At 36.0% G+C, this 23,938-nt stretch overlaps 1 protein-coding gene across 1 annotated transcript in view; it reads left to right on the top strand.

Annotated features, from left to right (window-relative positions):
- Positions 1-23,725, top strand: part of MGAT4D (MGAT4 family member D) — a 51,090-nt gene extending 27,365 nt beyond the window's left edge. Inside the window, exons 6-12 of the mRNA XM_005895836.1 lie at positions 5,235-5,348; positions 7,144-7,219; positions 8,528-8,642; positions 11,421-11,551; positions 13,681-13,788; positions 21,721-21,789; positions 23,630-23,725. Coding sequence (XP_005895898.1) covers positions 5,235-5,348; positions 7,144-7,219; positions 8,528-8,642; positions 11,421-11,551; positions 13,681-13,788; positions 21,721-21,789; positions 23,630-23,725 — 709 coding nt within the window. The remainder of the gene's footprint in view (positions 1-5,234; positions 5,349-7,143; positions 7,220-8,527; positions 8,643-11,420; positions 11,552-13,680; positions 13,789-21,720; positions 21,790-23,629) is intronic.
- The last annotated feature ends 213 nt before the right edge of the window (positions 23,726-23,938 follow it).

Genomic DNA, 23,938 nt, shown 5'->3' with positions numbered 1-23,938 from the left:
TCTTGACCTGCATACAAATTTCTCACGAGGCAGGTCAGGTGGTCTGGTATTCCCATCTCTTTCAGAATTTTCCACAGTTTATTGTGAGCCACACAGTCAAAGGCTTTGGCATAGTCAATAAAGCAGAAATAGATGTTTTTCTGGAACTCTCTTGCTTTTTCCATGATCCAGCGGATGTTGGCAATTTGATCTCTGGTTCCTCTGCCTTTTCTGAAACCAGCTTGAACATCAGGAAGTTCACGGTTCACATATTGCTGAAGCCTGGCTTGGAGAATTTTGAGCATTACTTTACTAGTGTGTGAGATGAGTGCAATTGTGTGGTAGTTTGAGCATTCTTTGGCATTGCCTTTCTTTGGGATTGGAATGAAAATGGACCTTTTCCAGTTCTGTGGCCACTGCTGAGTTTTCCAAATTTGCTGGCATACTGTGTGCAGCACTTTCACAGTATCGTCTTTCAGGATTTGAAATAGCTCAACTGGAATTCCATCATCTCCACTAGCTTTCTTCATAGTGATGCTTTCTAAGGCCCACTTGACTTCACATTCCAGGATGTCTGGCTCTAGGTGAGTGATCACACCATCATGATTATCTGGGTCGTGAAGCTCTTTTTTGTACAGTTCTTCTGTGTATTCTTGCCACCTCTTCTTAATATCTTCTGCTTCTGTTAGGTCCATACCATTTCTGTCCTTTATCGAGCCCATCTTTGCATGAAATGTTGCTTTGGTATCTCTAATTTTCTTGAAGAGATCTCTAGTCTTTCCCACTCTGTTGTTTTCCTCTATTTCTTTGCATTGATCGCTGACGAAGGCTTTCTTATCTCTTCTTGCTATTCTTTGGAACTCTGCATTCAGATGCTTATATCTTTCCTTTTCTCCTTTGGTTTTCACTTCTCTTCTTTTCACAGCTATTTGTAAGGCCTCCCCAGACAGCCGTTTTGCTTTTTTGAATTTCTTTTCCATGGGGATGGTCTTGATCCCTGTCTCCTGTACAATGTGACCAACCTCATTCCATAGTTCATCAGGCACTCTATCTATCAGATCTAGGCCCTTAAATCTATTTGTCACTTCCACTGTATAATCGTAAGGGATTTGATTTAGGTCATACCTGAATGGTCTAGTGGTTTTCCCTACTTTCTTCAATTTAAGTCTGAATTTGGCAATGAGGAGTTCATGATCTGAGCCACAGTCAGCTCCTGGTCTTGTTTTTGTTGACTGTATAGAGCTTCTCCATCTTTGGCTGCAAAGAATATAATCAGATAACCAATTATAATGAGAGGATCTCATCCCCACCCCCCACCTTTAGACCCTGTACTTAAACTGCTAGGGATTTGTGAATATCCACCGAGTATTATGTGATGTTAAGTAATTACTCTTAGTTTTGTGAGATGTGATACTGTCATGTCATTACATAAATAAATGTCCTTTTTTTTAATTTCCTTTTTATTTTTTATACTACAGCATTGACGCTGCTTGATTCAAGCCTGTGGCTTTGCTAGAAATGTTAATTTCAATAAACGCTTTGTATGTTTGGTTAAACTAAAGATTCACTTGAAAAACTGGTGCAGCTTTAGTCTATGTCATTATCTTGTTACGAGTATGTAAAACTACAAATGCATGTGAATATATTATATTTGCACTATAAAGGTATTTGATTAAAATAGAAAGACTTACGCTTAAAAAAATAAATAAATAAATGTCCTTTTACAATTTTACACTGAAGAATTTAAGGGTAAAATATGATATCTATGATTTGTTTTAAAATTCTTAAGCAAAGAATGTGGACTGCATAGATGAACAAGTTAAAAAATTAATGGTTGTTGAAATTAGGTGATTTGGGATTTGCATGTTTTGGGTAATTTTCATAATAAAATTGTCAAAAATTAGTTTCTTCTAAATGAGCTTAACTGATGGGGAGAAAAGTTAAAACTAGCTCGAGGGAGACATGTTTGGGGAGTTTTGAGACGGGAGCAACTTGAGTGTTTTTCTGTGTGCTCAGGTGAAGAGGGAGGAAGCTGATAGAGCAAGCACTGCAGGGGATTCGTGCAAGGCACACATGGAGATATAGGCAGGACTAAGTAAAAAAAGGTCAGAATGGGTGAAAGAGTAAGACAAAACTAGTTTGGACAGGGAAGGTGAAGTGAAACAGTCCCCTCCTTAAAGGTAGGTCTGTCATTTCTCTATGAGAGAGGTAAAGATCATACGTTGAGAATGAGGAGTTAACTGGCAGCATATAAACTTGAGAACAGTATGGAAGGCTTGAAAGAGCTGATGTGTGTAAAAGGAGACAGAGTTGAGCAAGATTAAATAAAACACCATGGATGTCTAGTTTTCCCCAAAGAAGATTTCCCAGGAGAATGTTGAGTTATACTCAAATCCGTAAAATGTCCTCATATCCCATGCTATCCTCTCAGTTGCTTTATTCTGAATAATAAACCACTGTTCGGAGAAAACACGTTATCCTAAAATGACGTTAATCCATGCTAGTTTGATATCCTCATAAGCGATTCTTAACAGAATCAGCTAGAAAGAATACACAGGTTTACAAACATTTCCTGTGGATATGACTACATAGTCGCAAGCAATTGTTTCATGACCTTTAAACATTGGTCAAAATGTTTAATACTTTCTGATAGCTATAAATGTATAGAAAAATGAAAAATATAGTAAAGCTAATATTCATCTAGTACACTGTAATTTAAAACGTGGAGACATGAAAAATGCTAAACATCACTAATATCAGAGAAATGCAAATCAAAATCACAATGAAATATCACCTCATGACTGTCAAAATGGCTATCATCAAAAAGTCTACAGATAATATTTTTGAAGGATGTAGAGAAAAGGGAATGCTTGTGCACTGTTGGTGGGAATGTAAATTCATGCAGCCACTAACTATGGAAAGTCCCCCCAAAACTAAAAATAGAACTGCTGTATGATCCAGCAGTTCCACTGCTGGGTATATATCTGAAGAAAATGGTAACACTAATTCGAAGAGAAACATGCATCCCAGTGTTCATAGCTTTGTTTGTAAAAGCCAAGATATGAAAGCAGCCTATGTGCCCATCAAGAGATGAATGGATGAAGAAGATGGGAGATACATGTATATAATGGAATACCGGGCTTCCCAGGTGGCTCAGGGATAAAGAATCTGCCTGCCAATGCAGGAGATGCAGGTTTGATCCCTGGGTCGAGAAGATCTCTCTGGAGTGGGAAATGGCAACCCACTCCAGTATTCTTGCCTGGAAAATCCCATAGACAGAGGAGGCTGGTTGAGCTACAGTCCGTGGGGTCACAAAGAGTTGGACAAGGCTGAGCACACAACACAACAAATGGAATATTACTCAGCCATAAAAAAGAATGAAATTCTGCCATTTGCAACAATATGGATGGATTAGAGAGTATTACACTTAATGAAATAAGTCAGAGAAAGACAATATCCTGTTACCACCACTTACATGTGGAATCTAAAAAATAAACACACACATAACAAAACAGATGCACAGATACACTGGGGGAAAGACAGGGGAGGAGGGAGATGGAGCCACAAACAGCTGTGTATAAAATAAATAAGCAACAAGGAAATGCTGTACAGCACAGGGAAATATAGCCATTATTTTGTAATAATTTTAAATGGACTATAATCTATAAAAATGTTGAATCACTGTGTTGTACACCAGAAACTAATATAATATTGTAAACCAACTGTACTTCAATTAAAAAATAAATAAAACATGGCAATCATTGAGAATAAAGTATTTCATTTAGAAAATTTATTAAAAGTAGTTTAAGCATTGTTTGCCTTTTTCCTGTCCTATAACTTAAAATTCAGAGTGAACATTTTTTTATGCCCTGACAAATTGTCATACTTCTGAGTTTGGATCAGGCACCTACATTTTATCACTTACATTTTCAATGTCATGAACCATCTCTGAGGGTTCCTTTAATGTGAAGTTTTTTGCCAGCATCATATCCTACAGGATATCCTTTCTGCTACAAGCATTTTCCTTATTTATGTCAGGCAAGTTCACCTTCACTAAGCAGTTGTGGGAACACATCCCAGGTGTCTCTGGAGAGCGAAGGTGTCAACATTCCCAGTGTCTGTGGTCTTTTAGTTGCATCCAGAGAAAGTTCCAGCGTTATCACTGTCTGCACTTTCATCTATTAGCCAGTCCCCTCTTTTGGTTATTTTCTTCAGTGTCCCCTGGGTTTGTTTATTACTGGGAGACAAGGAAGCAACACAATCGCATGTTTTGCTGGCTATCAGTGACCTGAAAAACAGATGCATGGTGACCAGTCACCGGCAGACTTGGAAAGAAGTGACGAGATGACGTGCATCTCTTATTTATGTAGTGATTTATGAACTGAGGAGTCGGGAAGTGAAGTTTCTACTTTATACTATATTCAGCTAATATTCCATGAAGACTCACATTTGAAAAGTGTTGGGGAAAATGTACATTATTTAATTAAAATGTAGTAACTGAAATTCAAAGCAAGGACTGCCTATTTTGCACTGAATTCAAATCATGCATATAAACTCTGTCCTGCTTCCATTTTAATAAATAATGTCATGCCTAGATTTAAATCTCATTTAAAGTCACATAATTTTTCTCTTATGGAAAACCATTTAAAATGCTCTACCTGGTCTCTCATTATTTACCTTGATGGTACAAGATTTATAGTACAGCTTTTGGAGCAGTATTTTATGCATTTTAATGATGTCCTTGTTGGTCTATAAATATTAACTTTTAAAAATAAAGAGTCTAAAAAATACTCCTCCAAAGAATTGTGGACAAGAGTCACACTGAATCCTTTCTATGACAGTCTGATTTCAGGAGCCACATTGCTATTTGGTAGGACCCTTATTAAACTAAAATTATGAATTTAAATCTTCTAACGTTTTTGCTATTTTTCAGTTACTATACTGTGCTAACTAGTCAATTAACTTGCATCTGTTAGAGTGCATATCTGATTGAAAACTTGAAAAATTCAACATACTTATAATTTTTATAAGAGGAAATTAATTTTACATTGTACATTGTAATTTTTTACATGTGTCATTGACTTAGAAAAGAAATATTTTGGCTTAAAAAAGTATTCATTTTATGATGTCACTATAAGGTATATCATGAAGTAATTAAGATCAAAATACTATATGGATATACATAAGGAACTTATTTTTAATTGTGTGATTTTGGTAAATCAAATTCAATTATACTCCTCCACTTCTGTTTATAGATTCAAAAGGCAGGTGACATCTGGATCCTTAGAAGTCATTTCAATACCTGCTTATTTTTATCCAAACATATCACATGCTGCCCGATCAACTGACGACTCAGAAAAATTAGAGAGGTATGATATATTGAAAAGTAGTATCCTTAAATAACTGGCTTCATCTGATAAAATGTTAGACTTAGCATATAGTAGTTAGTATTTGATGCTCCAGCGGTATGCTGGAGCCAGCTTCTGTTGGCTGGCACCTAGATTCTATTAATACCCCCAGCTTTTCTATTTGCTGATTATCCAAGGCAGGTAATTTAGCCTTTTTTCCTTAACTTCCTCAACTTTCTAGTATGTATAATAAAATCCACATTATGTATATGGGAAAGTCATTGTGAAAATAAAATAGTCGTGTTTATGAAAGAATTCTAAAAAAATAAAAAGCTCTATACACATACAAAGGTTTGCTACTGTTCAATTATAAATGTGGTATGTTTTACAAGAAGTATAATAATTTGGTTCCTCAAAACTCAGTAGAGCAAAAGACATTAAGATTCAGAAAAAGGTCTTATCCAGGAAGCTTATTGTCACTGGGTTCTTTTTTTAAGTAATAAATGGTATGTCCAAATCTAGGTATCTTTTAAGGATTTTGTTTTGCTTTTAATGACCCACATTTTACTCAGTTCTTAGAGTCTTAAAACTGGGAGACATTCTAGATCCTTGTTTTCCTTCTGCCCTTTGTGACTCCATCATCATTTCATTTTTAGATTCTCTCTCTACATTATCCCTCTCATCCCCAGTCCTCTGCCTTGGGCTTAGTTCAGACCACTGGAGATCTATTGGCTTCCCTTAATCCTAGCCTGGAAAATCCCATGGACAGAGGAGCCTGTTAGGCTACAGTCCATTGGGTGGCAAAAAGTCGGACACGACTGAGCAACTTCACTTCACTAATCCTAGCCTAGCCTTGCCTCCAGTTCATTCTCCATATTGTAGCCAGAAGAATCCTTTTTCATACAAGATATATAAAGTTTCCTGCATGTCATGAAAGACCCTTCATGAGCAGGTCCTCGCTGATCTCACTATCCTCCACTTCCTTTCCATCAGCTCACAGTGTTCTCGGAGGCGGCATGCTCCTTCACAATCCATGCCTTTGCAGGACTGCTCCTCCACAGTGAATGTTCTACTTCCTGCTGCTCTGCCCACCCATCTTATTATAAGTCATCATTGTCAATATCTTTATGTAGTACTTGTCTAATGGCTCTCGGTTTATGATTTTTCTATCTTTCATGCTAGATTATGAGACCCAGAAGGGCAAGAACCACGCTGTGTATTGCTCTCCGGAGCTTCAGGACCTGGCCTAGTATCTGTTGTTTAGTCGCTAAGTCATGTCCGACTCTGCGACCCCATGGACTGTAGCCCATGAGGGTCCTCTGTTCCTGGGATTTTTCTGGCAGGAATATCAGAGTGTTTTGTCATTTCCTCCTCCAAGGGGATCTTCTCAGCCCAAGGATTGAACCTGCATCTCCTGCACTCGCAGGCAGATTCTTTACTGCTGAGCGACTAGGGAAGCCCAGCTAGTATGTGGTTTAGTATTAAATTAGTATAATGGTTCTTCATACTTCTATTTAAACAAGACCTAAGATCAGGAAGAATATTAACTTTATTATAGAGATGGTAATTTGACTAACCAAAACATAAAATAAGTAGATTATGCTTATCCTGGCTTAGCAATGGCAGACACTGTCCCCTGAATAAAGTTGGGAAACCTTTTAGTATAACTTTAGTACAAGATATTCAGTTTTACTTAACGTAGATAGTATTTTCTGTGAGTAAAGTGTAAAAAAAAGTTTGTTTTTAATTACTGAGATATGCTTATAAATAAAAATTAAATTGAAAAATGTTAACAAATTTTATTATTTATCTCTAGTTGGAGAATCAAACAAGTATTAGATTTTTGTTTTTTGATGCTGTATGCCCAGCCCAAAGCTATGTATTATTTACAGGTAAGACCTTATTTAGATACATAATTGAAAGTGGAAGTATTATATCCTGCTTCTCTCCTTCAGTTACTTCCTTCCTCATTGTAGCCTTCCACTTGACTCTGTACTTTAAAAGTGGAAAATATCCATTATATTAAAATGCCAGAAGGAAGCTTAACATTGATTCTGTGTCAGTCTTCTTTCTGGGTCACTGTTAACAGAGGAAATTATAATTACATGAAACAAACTGAAAAAAATCTCAAATTAGCAAAAAAATAAATTATATGACTTACATTTTTTCTACTCACAAGTATATAAGATTAAGCACACATATTTTGGGCACTTATGTTAGACATTATATATATATATATATATACACACACTTATCATTGCTATTCTTTGTTGCCCCATTTTATGAGTAACACAGCTCTACAGTGCCTTATGTGTTTGTGAAATAAATCAACTATATATAATCTGTACCTCCTAAATTCCTGCATGGTGTTAAATAATAATATCACATTTCCCAACAGTAAGCATATACCACACATGAGAGGGTGCACAGTTGCGACAGGAGTTTGCAGACTATCACTGGAGAATGGAGAGGGAATTTGAAAAAGGCCTGAAGCCAGATCTTCTCTTTTTACTGTAAAAAACCAAAATCCCTTTCGATTCCTAGTTAGAGGCAATGTAATAGAGACATGAGATGCAGCCAATGTACTCATCCCCTTTTGGAAGAGCACGATTCTATTGTGTGTCCTGGTGTTGTGCCTGAGGACTTGCGCATCTTCCCAAATCATTTAGGAACCCCTCTTCATCTATAGATTCCACATAATACACATTAAACTTAAAAAGGAAATTCTAAGTTCCTTTCCGCCCCACCCCCTCATGGAGATCTATGCTTATTGGCACCATACTTCTAACCAGCTAGTGGGGCCAAGAGTGCCCCCTCCCTTTTGTCACTGCTTTGCCAAACACAGTATTTGGCACTAGAACAGGGCACTTATCAACTAAGCATAAAACCAGTTAGTCTTAACCAAGAAACTAATTAGTTGTGAGAGTGAAAATGAACCCAGATGAATAGCCTCTTCTGAAGAGGATTTAGATCGAATGTTACTTACTAGTATTTAGGAAAGAAACTGATTATCTCTGGTCTCAGAATTAGAAAATGAAAATTGACTAACAGGAAATAACCTCAACATGAATTGAGCTAAAAATCAATCTACTACATCATAAAAAATTTTTTTTCAGTGTATTCTATTGTATTTTCAATTTTCAAGCTAATTTGTTCCAGGGAAGCATCAAAGGTTACTAACGCCTGTTTTTTTTTTTAAGCTGGAAGATGATATCTTAGCTAACAAGATGTACCTTACAAAAATCACAGATTTTGTACATAACATCACTTCAAATAATTGGCTTTATATTGAGTTTTCAGTTCTTGGATTTATAGGTAAGCAGTGGATCTATTTTTGTGGGGTCAATTTAGTACATAATAATCTTAAAAGTTTTTAAGAACTTATCAAAGAGATTGTTACTCAATGAAAAGGAATGGAATAATTTCTGTAAAGATACTATTAGTTTAGCAGAAAAATTAGATCAAAGATCCGAATTTCAGAAAATGTGTTTTTAAGCCAAATTTTTTCTAGATAAACAGTATAAATAAGCAGATTGACATATATTCACATGTTATAAAAACATAAGGCAGCTACTACTTATTAATGCTAGCTCTGAGTCTGACACATATTAGCACAGTGACTAAGATGTACTTCTGTTTTACATAGAAAAATATTGAAACTCAAAAAATTAAAGTTATAGAGGAAGGAATTTTAACAGGACTATTGTACTCTGAAGTCCTTTCAATTTCTAGTATGCTGAAGCTAACATGCTTAAAAAATGTAAAAACATATGAATTATACCTAGCACAGAAAAGTTCCTAAAATTGTGCCCATGATGTATCGTTTTTATAATTCTTTTATAGACCTTCCTTTTGCTTCCTTCCATTTTTTCCTTCCATCCTTCTATCCTGTTTTCTTTTATTTAACCTTCACTGCAGAAGGCCAAGTTACCTAACTTGCTTCATATTGCATATCATCTTTGTTTACAAGCAGGAGCCCTTTTTTATTCTTTTGTTTAAAACCCACCCCCCTACTTCTACCCACTCTCATGATAGGTTTGCACTCAATATATTTCAGTCAGATTATGCATATAAATACCAGATACCATGCAAGATTTGGTGTTCATTGTGTTCGTACTTGTTTAAAATTTACATAAATGGTGATTTGATAAACATATTTCTGTTCCTTATGTTTTTGTCGACAAAACTAGATTTTATAGCTGTCTATATGTTGCTTTTGGAGAAGGCAATTACTGGTGGGTATGCTTCAATGGCACCCCACTCCAGTACTCTTGCCTGGAAAATCCCATGGATGGAGGAGCCTGGTGGGCTGCAGTCCATGGGGTTGCTAAGAGTTGGACACGACTGAGCGACTTCACTTTCACGTTTCACTTTCATGCATTGGAGAAGGAAATGGCAACCCACTCCAGTGTTCTTGCCTGGAGAATCCCAGGGACGAGGGAGCCTGGTGGGCTGCCGTCTATGGGGTCGCACAAAGTCGGACACGACTGAAGCGACTTAGCAGCAGCAGCAGCAGTATGTTGCTTTATGTTCATTTTCTTTACTGTTGCATAATAATCTATTTGACTTGTCCATTCCCAGAGTGGTGGACCTTGACTGCCCCAGCTGTCTGCTGCCACAAAGAAATGGAGTGATACATATGCACCCTGGGATGGGATCACTGGGGTAAACATAGCCAGGTCTCACAAGTACTGCCAGATTGCTCTGCAGGTTGACTGTGTAGAATATACTCTCATATGCAGTGCATCTGAGTTCCTGCTTCCCCATATACTTGATAACATTTGATTTTATCCATCAAAATTTGTGTTTGCCATCGGGAGGAGAATAAAGCATTTCTCTGATTGCTAGTAAAATCCATCTATCCTTCCTTATATACCACTTCATATACTGACCCAAACTTTCTGTAAAGTGGTGTGGAATCCAGTTTTAAAACTCTGAAAGTTTGTTTTTTTCCTCAGCTTTGGTTACAATAAAAAGAAAAATTGTAGGTGACAGTAATACCCACTGAAAGCTTGAAGAGAGAATTTTGTTGGTTATTACTTTGAGGATTTTAAATTCTTTTTGCTTTTCTCAGAAAAGTCAGGTAGTAGAAGGATAGAGAGTATTCACAAGAACACATTGAGCAAGAAACACTGTATATATGGTACTGAATTCTTATTTAAGCTTAAATCTATAAAGGCTTCATTTTCTTTATCATAATAACAATTCTGTTTTTCAGTATTTTCTAAAAATATGAGCTTGCTAAATAGAATTTTCAGAATCTGGCAGCAGATAAAGAAAACATATTAAATCAACTATTTCTATCATTAAATCACTTGTTTTGATTACTATATACATAGGTGCCTAAAATTCAAATACAACCATATACTTGATCAAATGACCCATATAGACTCAAGTCCTAGTGAAAAGTGAAATGCCTACATCCTACTATCATATTTATTAGGTGGCTAGATGTGTTTTATACTGTTTAAGGTCAAAATTTACCTGAATCTTATACCTTCAGCTTTATTTTCAAGTTAAAGATGCAATATGTTAGAAATATATAATTAGATGTAGTGAAATCATACTTTAAAATACAGTAAATCTTTAAAAATCATAAATACAAAAAAAAATAACAGTCTTATAAAATAATGTTCAAATATTGAAATAATACTCTATTTTATTCAAAATTAAGCACCAAAAGTAAAAAATGTAGTATGTTGATAAAGTTCTATATATCTGAAAAACTAAGTGAAATGTTACAGGTCCTAAACTTTCCATTTTATTTATATATCTTGCAAGTGGTTTAAACAGTTGAGCCTCCTTAGTTATCAAAGTTAATTTCCTGAGAGTATTCACGATTCTAAACTTGCTTCTTACTTGTCCCACCAAAAGTGGTAATTCTTAATACTGAAGCAGATGTATGATTTTGCTTCATCATCCTCCAACTTCATTAATGCTTTAAGCTTTGCAAGGAATAGATGTATTTAATTTTTAATATTTTTGTACTCTTTCCCATGTTAATGGAATGAATAACTATATATAAGGGTTATGTTTTGATATGTGGTATAAACACTGAAGAGTTATTGGGCTTTGTTTATTTTTTCTCCATAGGAAAGCTATTTAAATCTGAAGATTTAACTGACTTTGTACGTTTTTTTTTAATGTTCTACAAAGATAAACCCATAGATTTGCTCTTGGGGGACATTTTTCTGGTAAAGATGTGTACCCCAGGAGAAGCTCTTGTGAGTATTTCTTTACTTTGTATTTTTAGGAAAATACTATCTCCCTGATGTAATTACCTAAATTTTGTTTACAAATTTTAGTGCATCGATTTTTTTTAACTGGATATTTATATATATTTTAAAAAAGAATTGACGTAAACATATACCTGTTACAAATATTATGTCAAAGTATATCACCTAAGTATAAAAGATAAGACTACAAAATTTTTAGAAGAAAACATGGGAAAAAAATCTTTAGGACCCAGGATTAGGTGAAGAATTCTTAGACATGACATAGAATGCTTGATCCATTTTTAAAAGTTGATAAATTGGACTTCGTTAAAATTAAAACCTTTTGTGTTGCAAAATTTACTGTTAAGAGAAGGCACCACAGGATAGGAAAAGATATTTGTAAATTCCATATCTAACAAAGACTTGTATTCAGACTATATAGAGAATTTTCAAAACTCAACAACAGGAAAATAATCCAGTTGAAAAATAGGCACAAGACTTGAACGGACTCTTATCAAGGTATTTTCTCCCTTACTGCAGTAAGCAATGAACTCAGCTTTGCTTCATCAACAAGTTATTTGAGTGGTTATTTTGGGCAAGCAAGAATTTGATAATACCATCCTACTGAAACTTTTATTAATAGATTAAAGGTATTACTATATTTCCTATATTTTAAGCCCTCAACTAACTTTATCTGAACTTTAGTTTCAAATTAACTGTACATTATTTAATGACTTTACAGTTTTAAAAACAATTTTAATACAGTATTTTCCTACATGTTAACATCAGTAGAAATGAATTTAAGCCTGCTGTTTAACATTATTATGCACATAAATTTGAGATGTATTTTAATGAATTTTATATGTATACATTACATAAATAATGATAGCAATCATAATAATTTTTAAACTATTTTATTGATGTATAGTTGATTTACAATGCTGTGTTAATTTCTACTGTACAGCAGAATGATTCAGTTATACATATATATATATATACATTCTTTTTCATATTCTTTTTTCATTATGGTTTCTTAAAGGATGTTGAATATAGTTCCATGTACTATATACAGTGGGACCTTGTTGCTTATCCATTAAATATATAATAGTTTGCATCTGCTAACCCCAAACTCCCAGCGCATCCCTTCCCCACCCCGTCTCCCTCTTGGCAACCACAGGTCTGTTATCCATGTCTACTGAGTTTGTTTCTGTTTGTAGATACGTTCATTTGTGGCATATTTTAGATTCCAGATATAAGTAATCGCATATGACGTTCTTCTTTCTCTGTCTGACTTTCTTCCTTGGTGTGATAATCTCTAGGTCCATCCATGTTGTTGCAAATGGCTTTATTTCATTTTTTATGCCTGAGTCATATTCCATTGTATATGTGTACCACATCTTCTCAAATGCTTGTTTTTAATAGGGGTGATAATGTCACAGGCCATCTTTCTTATTTTTATTTTTGAGAAGATTATCCAAATCTTTTTCCATGAAGTGTAATACTGTTTTTTTTAATCATATACATTTTAAGGAGAAATTGAAAAGGGAGTAATTTAGTTTTGAAATTAAAAAACGGGGAGAGAATAATGTAGACCAAGAGAAATGGATAAATGGGAAAATATTGGAAAGTTTATATTACTGGAATAGAGAGGAGAGGAAAATTATAGTTCGCACAATAGAACCCTGATTTTCTGAGCTTTCCAGATGACTCAGTGGTAAAGAATCTGCCTATAACGTAGGCGACGCACAGGAGACTTTGGTTCCATTCCTGGGTTGGGGAGATCCCCTGGAGTAGGAAATGGCAATCCACTCCACTATTCTTGCCTGGAAAATTTCATGGACAGAGGAGCCTGGCAGGCTATAGTCTGCGGGATCACAAAGAGTTGGACAAGAATGAGCAAGCAAGCCTGATTTTCTAGTGAACTAATAGAGTTCATGAAAGAAAATACATGCTTTTGTATCTCGATTTCTTTGTTCCATTATTCTTACAAAGAAAAAGCTAAGAATTTAAATGTTTTGTTTAAATTTTAAAATAGTAATATAGAATCCAGGCAAAAACTAATAAAAGGTTCTGCCACCAGTAAATGCAATAAAAATGAGTATTTGGATTTTTACACAAGATTGTTGTTTCTCTTACAGGAAAAATGTATAGAACGAAATAAGCATATTCGTATTCGATATAAACCTTCTCTTTTCCAGCATGTGGGTATACAGTCATCATACCCTGGAAGAGAACAATATTCCAAAGTAAGTGTTTTGAAATGTAGTTGTGTAATACACAAGGCTTCATGAGCTTATATTATTTAGAAAAGGAATGATGAGAACATGAGAGGCTATCAAAATTGTCTAAACACAATTCATCTTATGACAGAAGTATTTGTTATGAACAGCAATCAACTTTACAAGATCCAGGTTATCTATCATGGTTAGAAAAATCCAGCCTATGTAAACTCCTATGCCTTACTCTGCTCAGCTGTATAATTTAAATAATGAAACTTAAAAAGGTGTTTTGAAAATTATAGTAAAATTCAGTATTTTAGTTTAATATTCAGAATTATAAAAGAATATTTCAAAAATAAAATGCCTCTATTATTGAATTTAAATGTAGCAGCATTCTTTTTCAGATCACTGTTTACCAAATGAACAAATCTTTAGCATCATTTGATTTTTAATCATTCCTAAGTTTTTCATCATTTTCAAAAACAATGTTATTTATAATTGACTTCGCATCTTGGTGGGGTAGAAAGAGCAAAGACTTCAGAGTCAAAACAATCAATTTTTAGTTGTGATGACTTAACTTATATGCAGAGTACATCATGAGAAACGCTGGACTGGAAGAAGCACAAGCTGGAATCAAGATTGCTGGGAGAAATATCAATAACCTCAGATGTGCAGATGACATCACCCTTATGGCAGAAAGTGAAGAGGATCTAAAAAGCCTCTTGATGAAAGTGAAAGTCGAGAGTGAAAAAGTTGGCTTAAAGCTCAACATTCAGAAAACGAAGATCATGGCATCTAGTCCCATCACTTCATGGGAAATAGATGGGGAAACAGTGGAAACAGTGTCAGACTTTATTTTTCTGGGCTCCAAAATCACTGCAGATGGTGACTGCAGCCATGAAATTAAAAGACGCTTACTCCTTGGAAGGAAAGTTATGACCAACCTAGATAGCATATTCAAAAGCAGAGACATTACTTTGCCAACAAAGGTCCGTCTAGTCAAGGCTATGGTTTTTCCTGTGGTCATGTATGGATGTGAGAGTTGGACTGTGAAGAAGGCTGAGCGCTGAAGAATTGATGCTTTTGAACTGTGGTGTTGGAGAAGACTCTTGAGAGTCCCTTGGACTGCAAGGAGATCCAACCAGTCCATTCTGAAGGAGACCAGCCCTGGGATTTCTTTGGAAGGAATGATGCTAAAGCTGAAACTCCAGTACTTTGGCCACCTCATGCGAAGAGTTGACTCATTGGAAAAGACTCTGATGCTGGGAGGGATTGGGGGCAGGAGGAGAAGGGGATGACAGAGGATGAGATGGCTGGATGGCATCACTGACTCGATGGACGTGAGTCTGAGTGAACTCCAGGAGTTGGTGATGGACAGGGAGGCCTGGCGTGCTGCGATTCATGGGGTCTCAAAGAGTCGGACACGACTGAGCGACTGAACTGAACTTAACTGACCTGTGTACCTGAGACTGGGCAAGCCCTACCACTCTTCTGAGCTTTCTTTGTCTAGAGAATGAGGTTGACATGAATGAGCCTTAAGATTTCTTTCACCTCTGCAATGCTGTTGACATTGCTATCCTTCTTAGCTTCCTCACACAACAAAGCTAATGATTGCTTTAATACTCTCAGTTGAAATGAGACAAATGCACATGTACACCCTCTCATCATTTCATTCATTATTCGTCTGCCCTCTTTCCACCTTTTCTATCATTTTGCCTGTTCATACTGTTCATGGGGTTCTCAAGGCAGGAATACTGAAGTGGTTTGCCATTCCCTTCTCCAGTGGACCACATTCCGTCAGACCTCTCCACCATGACCCGTCTGTCTTGGGTGGCCCCACACAGCGTGGCTTAGTTTCACTGAGTTAGACAAGGCTGTGGTCCGTGTATTTATTGTACTGTACCCTTTGAAACAGTACCTTAGAGTGTGAACTCAGTATACATTAGCTGTTAGCCATCAGGCAAGGTGGAATTCAAGATTTAAAGGGTTTGGTAAACAAGTGTCTGGAATAGTGAAAACTTTTATGAATCTTTATACAGAAAGTAATATCATCAAAATACATAAAACATAGTCACAGGTGATGCAGACAGAAATTAGTCTATGCCTTTTTACTTGTTGATGCTATTATAAAGGGATTCTTTTTTTCCTTTGTATATCTATTTTACAAGATAAGATATTTTACCCTATCTTTATAAATTCGTGACAGATTAAGGAGAATGTACATCTAATCACTCATAGTTTGATGTTATAATCTTAGCTTTTTTTTTATTCTTCATACTGCATAAAACAGAAAGAAATAGCAATTTAATGATGTGTAAAATACGATTGTATTAAATTATTTAAAAAATTTCCAACAGGATATCTATTATTAGGAATTTCAAAATTTAACACCTTCTTTAAAAATGATCAGAATCATTGTTTGGAAAAAATGGCATAACAAGGATTAGACTATTTCTCAACTTTCTTCATAGTGGGTAAGAGATTACATCATATTACAGAAAGTTAAACCATCAATAATAAGGGTAAGTATAAAAATTGATATAAATATATAGAAAATTGTCAGTCATCAATGTGTTATTTTATATCCTTATGTTTGGAATGTTTTTAAATTTTATGCATGTAATTTTCTAACATTCACTAATACTTTGTTTCAGAAGGATCAATTTCCTTTCCCTTTTTATCATGTACTGTAAAAGGGAATATAATATCATGTACTGTAAAAGAGGAATTTCCTCTTCCCTTTTTATCATGTACTGTGGATGTACAATGAATTTTGAGAAAATAGATCTGAGTTTGAAACCACATTCTTTTCAGTAGATGCACCAATATGGATAAATCACTAAAATACTATACTAACTGAAAAAAGCCAGGTGCAGAAGACTACATATTGTAGGATTCTATTTATATAAAATTCTAAAGCAAGCAAACCCAGCTATCTCATTATGATTTTAATTTATATATCTTTAATGACCAGTGATGTTGAGCATCTTTTCATGTGCTTTATGTAATTGTATATATTTAGATACATATAATTATGTATAATGAAATATACTTAGGATATATCCTAAGTATATTTCATTATATGTATTTTATAAAAAATCTATTCAAATATTTGCCCATTTAAAAAATTTGGTTGTTTGTCTTTCTAGTTGTGAATTGTAATAATTCTCTTTATAGTCTGACCACAAGTCTCAGCTTTGCTTTGTTCTCTCATTTTCTTAACAGCGTCTTTCAGTGAACAAAATTTCAAGGAACAATTTTTGTTAACTCTTTATTTATATTATGGTATAGCCAGTTCACAGTGATGTGATAGTTTCAGGTGAACAGTGAAGGGACACAGCCATAAGTATACATGTATCCACTCTCCCCCTGACTCCTCTCCCATCCAGGCTGGACACAACATTGAGTTCCCTGTGCTCCATGTATACAGTAGCTCTCAAGGAATAATTTTAATTTTGATAGAATTCTCTCCATTCAAACCTTTACTCTCTCAGTATAGTTGTATCATTCGTTAGCTCAGTATTCAATGATTTTATAATTATGAAGATATGTATGTTATTTACACTAAAACTACATTGTGTAATCTTTCTACTCATCCTTTATACACAACTTTTTTTCTTTGGGGTTTTAAGTTTGCTTTATTTCAGTGTACTTATAAACCTCAGATTCTCTGTGAATTATCTAAATCTTTTCTTGATATATTTGAACATTTCAAAAAATCATGAATGAGTGTTGAATATTGCCAAATGCTTTTCTGCATTTATGTCACTTTCACTTGACAGATTTTCTCTCCTGGGGCCTTCTGACCGGCTCTGGAAGTTATCTCAGGATCCTCCTCTTTGTCTCTTGAGTTGATTCCCCTATTTTCTGGATTCTGATCTACATCATTCTTCATTTACTTATTTGCTTTTGTGAAGCATGCTGTGGCTGCTGCTAAGCGGCTTCAGTCGTGTCTGACTCTGTGTGACCCCACAGACCGCAGCCCATCAGGCTCCCCCGTCCCTGGGATTCTCCAGGCAAGAACACTGGAGTGGGTTGCCATTTCCTTCTCCAGTGCATGAAAGTGAAAAGTGAAAGGGAAGTCGCTCAGTCGTATCTGACTCTTAGAGACTCCATGGACTGCAGCCCACCAGGCTTCTCCATCCATGGGATTTTCCAGGCAACAGTACTGGAGTGGGGTGCCATTGAAGCATACCCACCAGTAATTTCTTGAAAAAGATTGTGTGAGATGTAAAGTCTTGGAGAAATAAAATATCTTTAAATGACTTCAGTCTGTTAAACTTAGATGTTAAATTAGCTGGGCAAACAAATTCTGAGTTGGAAATGATTCCCCCCATTTTTGAAGGTGTTCAAGGGTATAGCTATTGAAAAGTGATTAAAGCCATTTTAATTTCTGTTTCTTTATATAAGGTCAATTTCCCCATCTCTAAACCTTTAAAAATGTTCTTGTATTTAAATCTGGTTGGGCTTTTTAATCTGAAAACTCAGGCTTTGATTCTTGGAAAATATTCACAGATTACTCTGTTTATGAATTTTCCCCTTTCCATGATCTTTTTAAGGAACGTGTTTCCTATTTTCTCTCTATTTGCATTTATTTCTGGGAATGTTTCTAAATTTTATTTTTCATTCTTTGTATTAGAGCGTCTTTTATTTTTTTGCAGGGGAGGGCAGTTTTAATTGGCTGGTTGATTTGGTTGGTTTTTTTGTTTGTTTTGCTAATACACTTTTAATCTCTAAGAACCCCTTTTATTCTCCTAATGTCACTGCCTCTTTTTATAACATTTGGTTGTTATTTTGTGATTGAAATTTTAGTAGTTCAACCTAATCCTCTGAGGGCTTCCCTGGTGACCCAGGTGGTAAAGAATCTGCCTGCAATGCAGGAGACTGGGATTCAATCCCTGTGTCCGAAAGATCCACCTGGAGAAGGGAATGGCAACTAACTCCAGTATTCTTGCCTGAAGAATTCCACAGACAGAGGAGCCTGGCAGCCTTGAGGCTTCCCTGGTGGTTCAGACAGTAAAGAACCTTCCTGCAATGCAGAAGACCCAGGTTTGATCCCTGGGTCATAAAGATCCCGTGGAGAAGGGAATGGCAACCCACTCTAGTATTTTTTCCTGGAAAGGTCCATGGGCCACAAAGAGTTGGACCCCACTGAGTGACTATCAACTATCTGAGAATTTTAATAGTTTTAAAAAGATTTCTTTTAAAAAAATTTTTATAATATCTTTTTTTTTGTATAAAATCTTTTTTGTACTTCCTGTATAGTTTCTCTTTCCTCCAGTTTTTTTTAAAGTAAGTCCCTGTTTTCACGTTAAAGGGTTTTCTCATATATCCAGTGATAGTAGGTAGGTTGTGTGTTCAAATGCAGAGAGCGCTGATTGGAGGATGTAGCACATGGCTGGATTTGTCCCTTTCACTTTGAAAGGAGTGGATAGGTCCTTCTTTTGGGAAGTCTCCCTATGTTAGTATCTTTAGGTCTTGCTTAAATTGCTAGAGAATATGAGAGCCATGTGGGCAAAGACAGATGGAGTTTTCAGTGTTCACTTTGTCAGAATTCATTTATTTACCCTGTTTTTCATTATTGCCCCTACGCTGGTTTGAGTCTAGGTACCCTGTTTTCCTTTTTAGAGAATTATCCTTCAAGAGTGGAGAAAAGATAGTCATCTGAAATCAAGTGGCCAGAGATGGTCTCTAGAGCTTTAACCACCTCTCAGACAGACTTGCCAGCCACCCCCATGGTTTTGCCCCACTTTCACCTCCTATTCTAGCAGTACATGGCGGGTTCTGCCCTGCAGAATGCTTGTCCATTTCCTGCCAGAGGTTTGAGATACAGCTTTCTTAGACATCGTTCATTTTGTTACCTTTGTCTTCTCTCTCATTCTGTAAGATCATGCATTTTCTAAATGGCCTTCAATGTCGTTTTAAGTGTGAGTTCAAGAAAGAATGAAAGTACCTGTGTCTGATTCACCATTTTATTAGGCAGACTCCTAGTTCATTCTTGCAGCTTTTACTTTTCTGTCTCTTCATTTGTTTTTAAGCTTCAGAAAACTAAATTTTAATTTCCAGGACTTCCAGTTCATTCTTTTTATGTATTGTTGTTTGTTGTTCAGTCGCTCAGTTGTGTCAGACTCGGCAACGCCGTGAACTGCAGCACACCAGGCTTCCCTTTTTATGTATACAAGTATCCTATCTCTCCGAGAAAATTAATTACACTTCAAATTAGTACCTTAGTATAAATGTAATTCATTATTTCACCTGCTTCCTTTACTTCACATCTGTCATTAATCCTGCATCATCACCACCCTCTCTCCATTCTCTTCTGTTCTCGGGAAAAACCGAGAAGTACAGCTCACAGAAGGTCTTCATCCAGAAAGTTCCACGTTAGATTCTGAGAGCAGAGATACTCCCATAGACAAGGAAGACAGCTGAGAAGGTGGCGGTCACCTGTGGAGGATCAGGAATTGAGGTCATGCTTGGTGCCAGGCAGTGAGATCACTGGGGCCTTTGGCCTCCAGGGTTCCTCCCCACGTGGCCTGCTACTGCTCTGATCATCCTCCATGGCTTCCTCGTGACTCGTGCACTTCCAGAGCTCCTCAAAGTGGCTTTCTGTTCCTTGCTTTATATATTATACAACCAAAAGTATGCTTTATTTATCTACAGACCACCACTTTAATGTGGGTACATTTCCATGAGTATAACTCTGCACTGATGACTTTCAGTTAGACTTGCATCATGATGAAAGGTGTTTTTTTTTTTTTTCACTTTTAAGTGGGACTGAGATCAGGAAAAGCTTGAAGCAAAGATGAGATATGGTAAAGCATATGTGGAGTTTTCAACATTGTAATGTTCAAAGATACCCAAACATACTATGGCTCTAAATATGGTAGATCCCCAGCTGCTTTGTGGAAATAAAGTATCAATAGCTCAGGTATTGAATTTCCCGGGCACCTTTATCCATTATCACATCAGTCAAGGTCTGTCTCCTTTCACAGCTCCTTTCTGAATGTTTCCCTTCTTTCATACAAGAACAACAAGCAGACCACCACCACTCCTTTTTCCCTCCCAGTTTAGGAATCTGAAGTGCTTTCAGCATCCTTTAAATCAACTTCAGGGAAATGATGGACTGTTAATTTCCTAGGACGTTTAAATACCTAAGAATAGATGTTTCCAAACTGAAGAAAGGTTGCAGAATGGATTATCCCTTCCATTTTCCAAACACGGCATTTCAAAATGGAATAAAATTCAATTATATTTAAGATTCATAGCTTTGTTTCTATTTATCAAGTAATATACACACATATAGTTAAAAGTTAATAACAAGAACATAATAAAAGGCATCAGTCCCCTCTCTCCACTTCCCCTGCTCTATCTGACTCACCAGCTGCTGCTGCTGCTAAGTCACTTCAGTCGTGTCCAGCTCTGTGCGACCACATAGACGGCAGCTCACCAGGCTCCGCCGTCCCTGGGATTCTCCAGGCAAGAACACTGGAGTGGGTTGCCATTTCCTTCTCCAATGCATGAAAGTGAAAAGTGAAAGTGAAGACGCTCAGTCGTGTCCGACTCTTAGCGACCCCATGGACTGTAGCCTACCAGGCTCCTCCATCCATGGGATTCTCCAGGCAAGAATACTGGAGTGGGGTGCCATTGCCTTCCAGAGGCAACATTTAATCATTACTACTTTGAATCCTCGTAGTTATCTTTCTACAGCTAAATAATATACCTGTGCTGCTAATTTTTATTTTTCCACACAATTATTTTTCCTGCAGGATAGATTAATATTAACTCAGATTCTTATTCATTTTTATTACACCTTAGTTTGGGCTGCTATGCCCAAAAGTACCACTGATGGAGTGGCTTAAATAGCAGCAATTTATTTCTGACAGTTTTGGAGGCTGGTAAGTCCAGGACCAGGGTGGCAACATGGCACGTTATGGTCAGGGTCCTCTTTCTGGTTTGCAGATAGCTGTCTTCTGGTTATATCATCACATGGCCAAGAGCAGAGAAAGCTCTGATTTCCTGGCTCAGAGGGTAAAGCATCTGCCTACAATGCAGGAGACCTGGGTTCTATCCCTGGGTTGGGAAGATCCCCTGGAGAAGGAAAGGGCAACCCACTCCAGTACTCTTGCCTGAAAAATCCCATGGACGGAGAAGTCTGATAGGCTACAGTCCATGGGGTCGCAAAGCGTCAGACACGACTGAGCAACTTCACTATTACTATAAAGGCACTGATTTCATTCATGAGTATTCCACCCTCATGACCTAATTATCTCCCAAAGAGCTCACTTTCAAATACACTGGGGATTTACACTTCAAACATACGAATTTAAGAAAGGATGACACAGATATTTAGTCCAAGGCATATTATTACTTTGATTATTTTGCCTCTTTTTTTCCTAATTTTCATTTCTGAAAGTCTTAATAATCAGACATTAAACTTAGTTAGCCAATCCTCTATATGTCATAGCTTTTATCTACTATTTCCTGTACTTGTTTTCCTATGTACTTGGGGGGTTCCTTGACTAACTTTTCTATTGAAGTTTTTAAAAATGTTCTTCTGTTTTTTCCTAGCATCTTCTTGTTTTGAGGATACAGTTTTCCTCAAATTTCTGAGTATTAGATCTTTTCAGTAAACAATTTTGAAGTTCTCTTCTGCATTCTGAATGAGCTGGGTTTTTTTCTATAATAAAATCAAACTATCTGCCTGTTTATTTTGATCTTTTTCTGTCTTGTTGCACACTTTCTCAAGTATTTGGTGATTCTTGGTTGCCTGGTGGCAATATAGATAAATTTTATTTCCTTTCCCTCACCCTCAGGCTGACCCTGCATTTATCTTCATATTCCTTTATAAAACTGAAAAGGATGAGGCTTCCTGGAAGTTTTTGGTACATTTGGAAGAATCTGTTGGTTTGCAAACAATGTTGTAGAGTGTATGAATGCCTTTTCTGTTCATTTATGCTCGCTCATTCCAGGGGAGTCTAGCTCTCCATACCTTAAACAGAGACGTGGGATATTTCATTTCAATTTTTTTCAACTTTTGGTTTTGTTAAGTAAAATAAGATTTACATACGTGTCCGCAGAGAAGTAAAAGTCTCTGTCTTTTCTTTAATCAAGACCACCATAGCAACACTTTCATTGCTGTGTTTTCCTTAATATTTACTCCTTTTACATCCTTTAAAAACCTTATTGTAAAATTTTTTCCTTAACCAGTTATTTGTTGTACTTCTCATATAATTGTTTTTATAAGATAAATTATATATAGTTTATTAAGCAGAAAAATAATTTAGGTTATCTCTATTCATCTAGCTTATAGTTCAAAAATAATTAGTAAGATAAAAATTCACCTTCGTGATGAATTTTAGTTTGACAAATTTTAAAATTTTACCTATGTCTTCAATTTAAATGTCCTTTGTCATTTCATGTTCTACATCTATAATAAACATAAAGAATTTCAACCAAAATGTCTCAGTACTAATAACTTCTGAAAACTCAAAGTACTTCGAGTCTCTGTTATTTGATAAGCCAGAGAACAGCGTGTTTGATAATTTGCTAGTGCTTCGTCCTACACGAAAGGTCATCTTCCTTTTACTGCAGTGCACTGGGCTCAGGGCAGAGTGTTTCCATGTGTTGCAGGCAGGGTTGCCAGATTAAATACAGGATGCCCAAATAACTTTGAATGTCAGTTAAACAATGGCTTTTTGTGTGTGTATGACCCATTTGTTTTGTGTTAGTCCTGGTTGGAGGTGATGGAAGAAGGCATAGAAGAATAGTTCCCATCAAAATACATTAACTGTTGAATAATGACATGCAGCATGTTTGTATTTTCTTCAAAATTGTTATGTAAAGTTTTATGTGTCTCTTTTATGTAAAGATAGAGCAGACGGAGGTGGTAGCAAAAGAACAGAATAAGGAAAGAGTACTGTCAAGAAACTGTCATGAAAATAATTACATCCTTATGAATGAATAATATACTATTTCTAGATGTTAACAGATTTCTTATTTTTATTACAGGAAATATGAAAAATGAAGCCCAACAAGAAGCAGCTCTGTAATACTTTAATCTTCGATCACCATGATTTCTAATGGCATCTTTCAGAAATTGTAATATTCAAAACAAATGATTATATACAAGAGGAAGGAATAATGAACAAGCTAGTAGATTTGGAAATATTTAACTGCC

The sequence above is a fragment of the Bos mutus genome, chromosome 17 (assembly GCF_027580195.1).
Source record: "Bos mutus isolate GX-2022 chromosome 17, NWIPB_WYAK_1.1, whole genome shotgun sequence".
In the NCBI taxonomy this organism is placed as follows: Eukaryota; Metazoa; Chordata; class Mammalia; order Artiodactyla; family Bovidae; genus Bos; species Bos mutus.
This window is presented reverse-complemented; position numbering and strand designations above follow the sequence as displayed.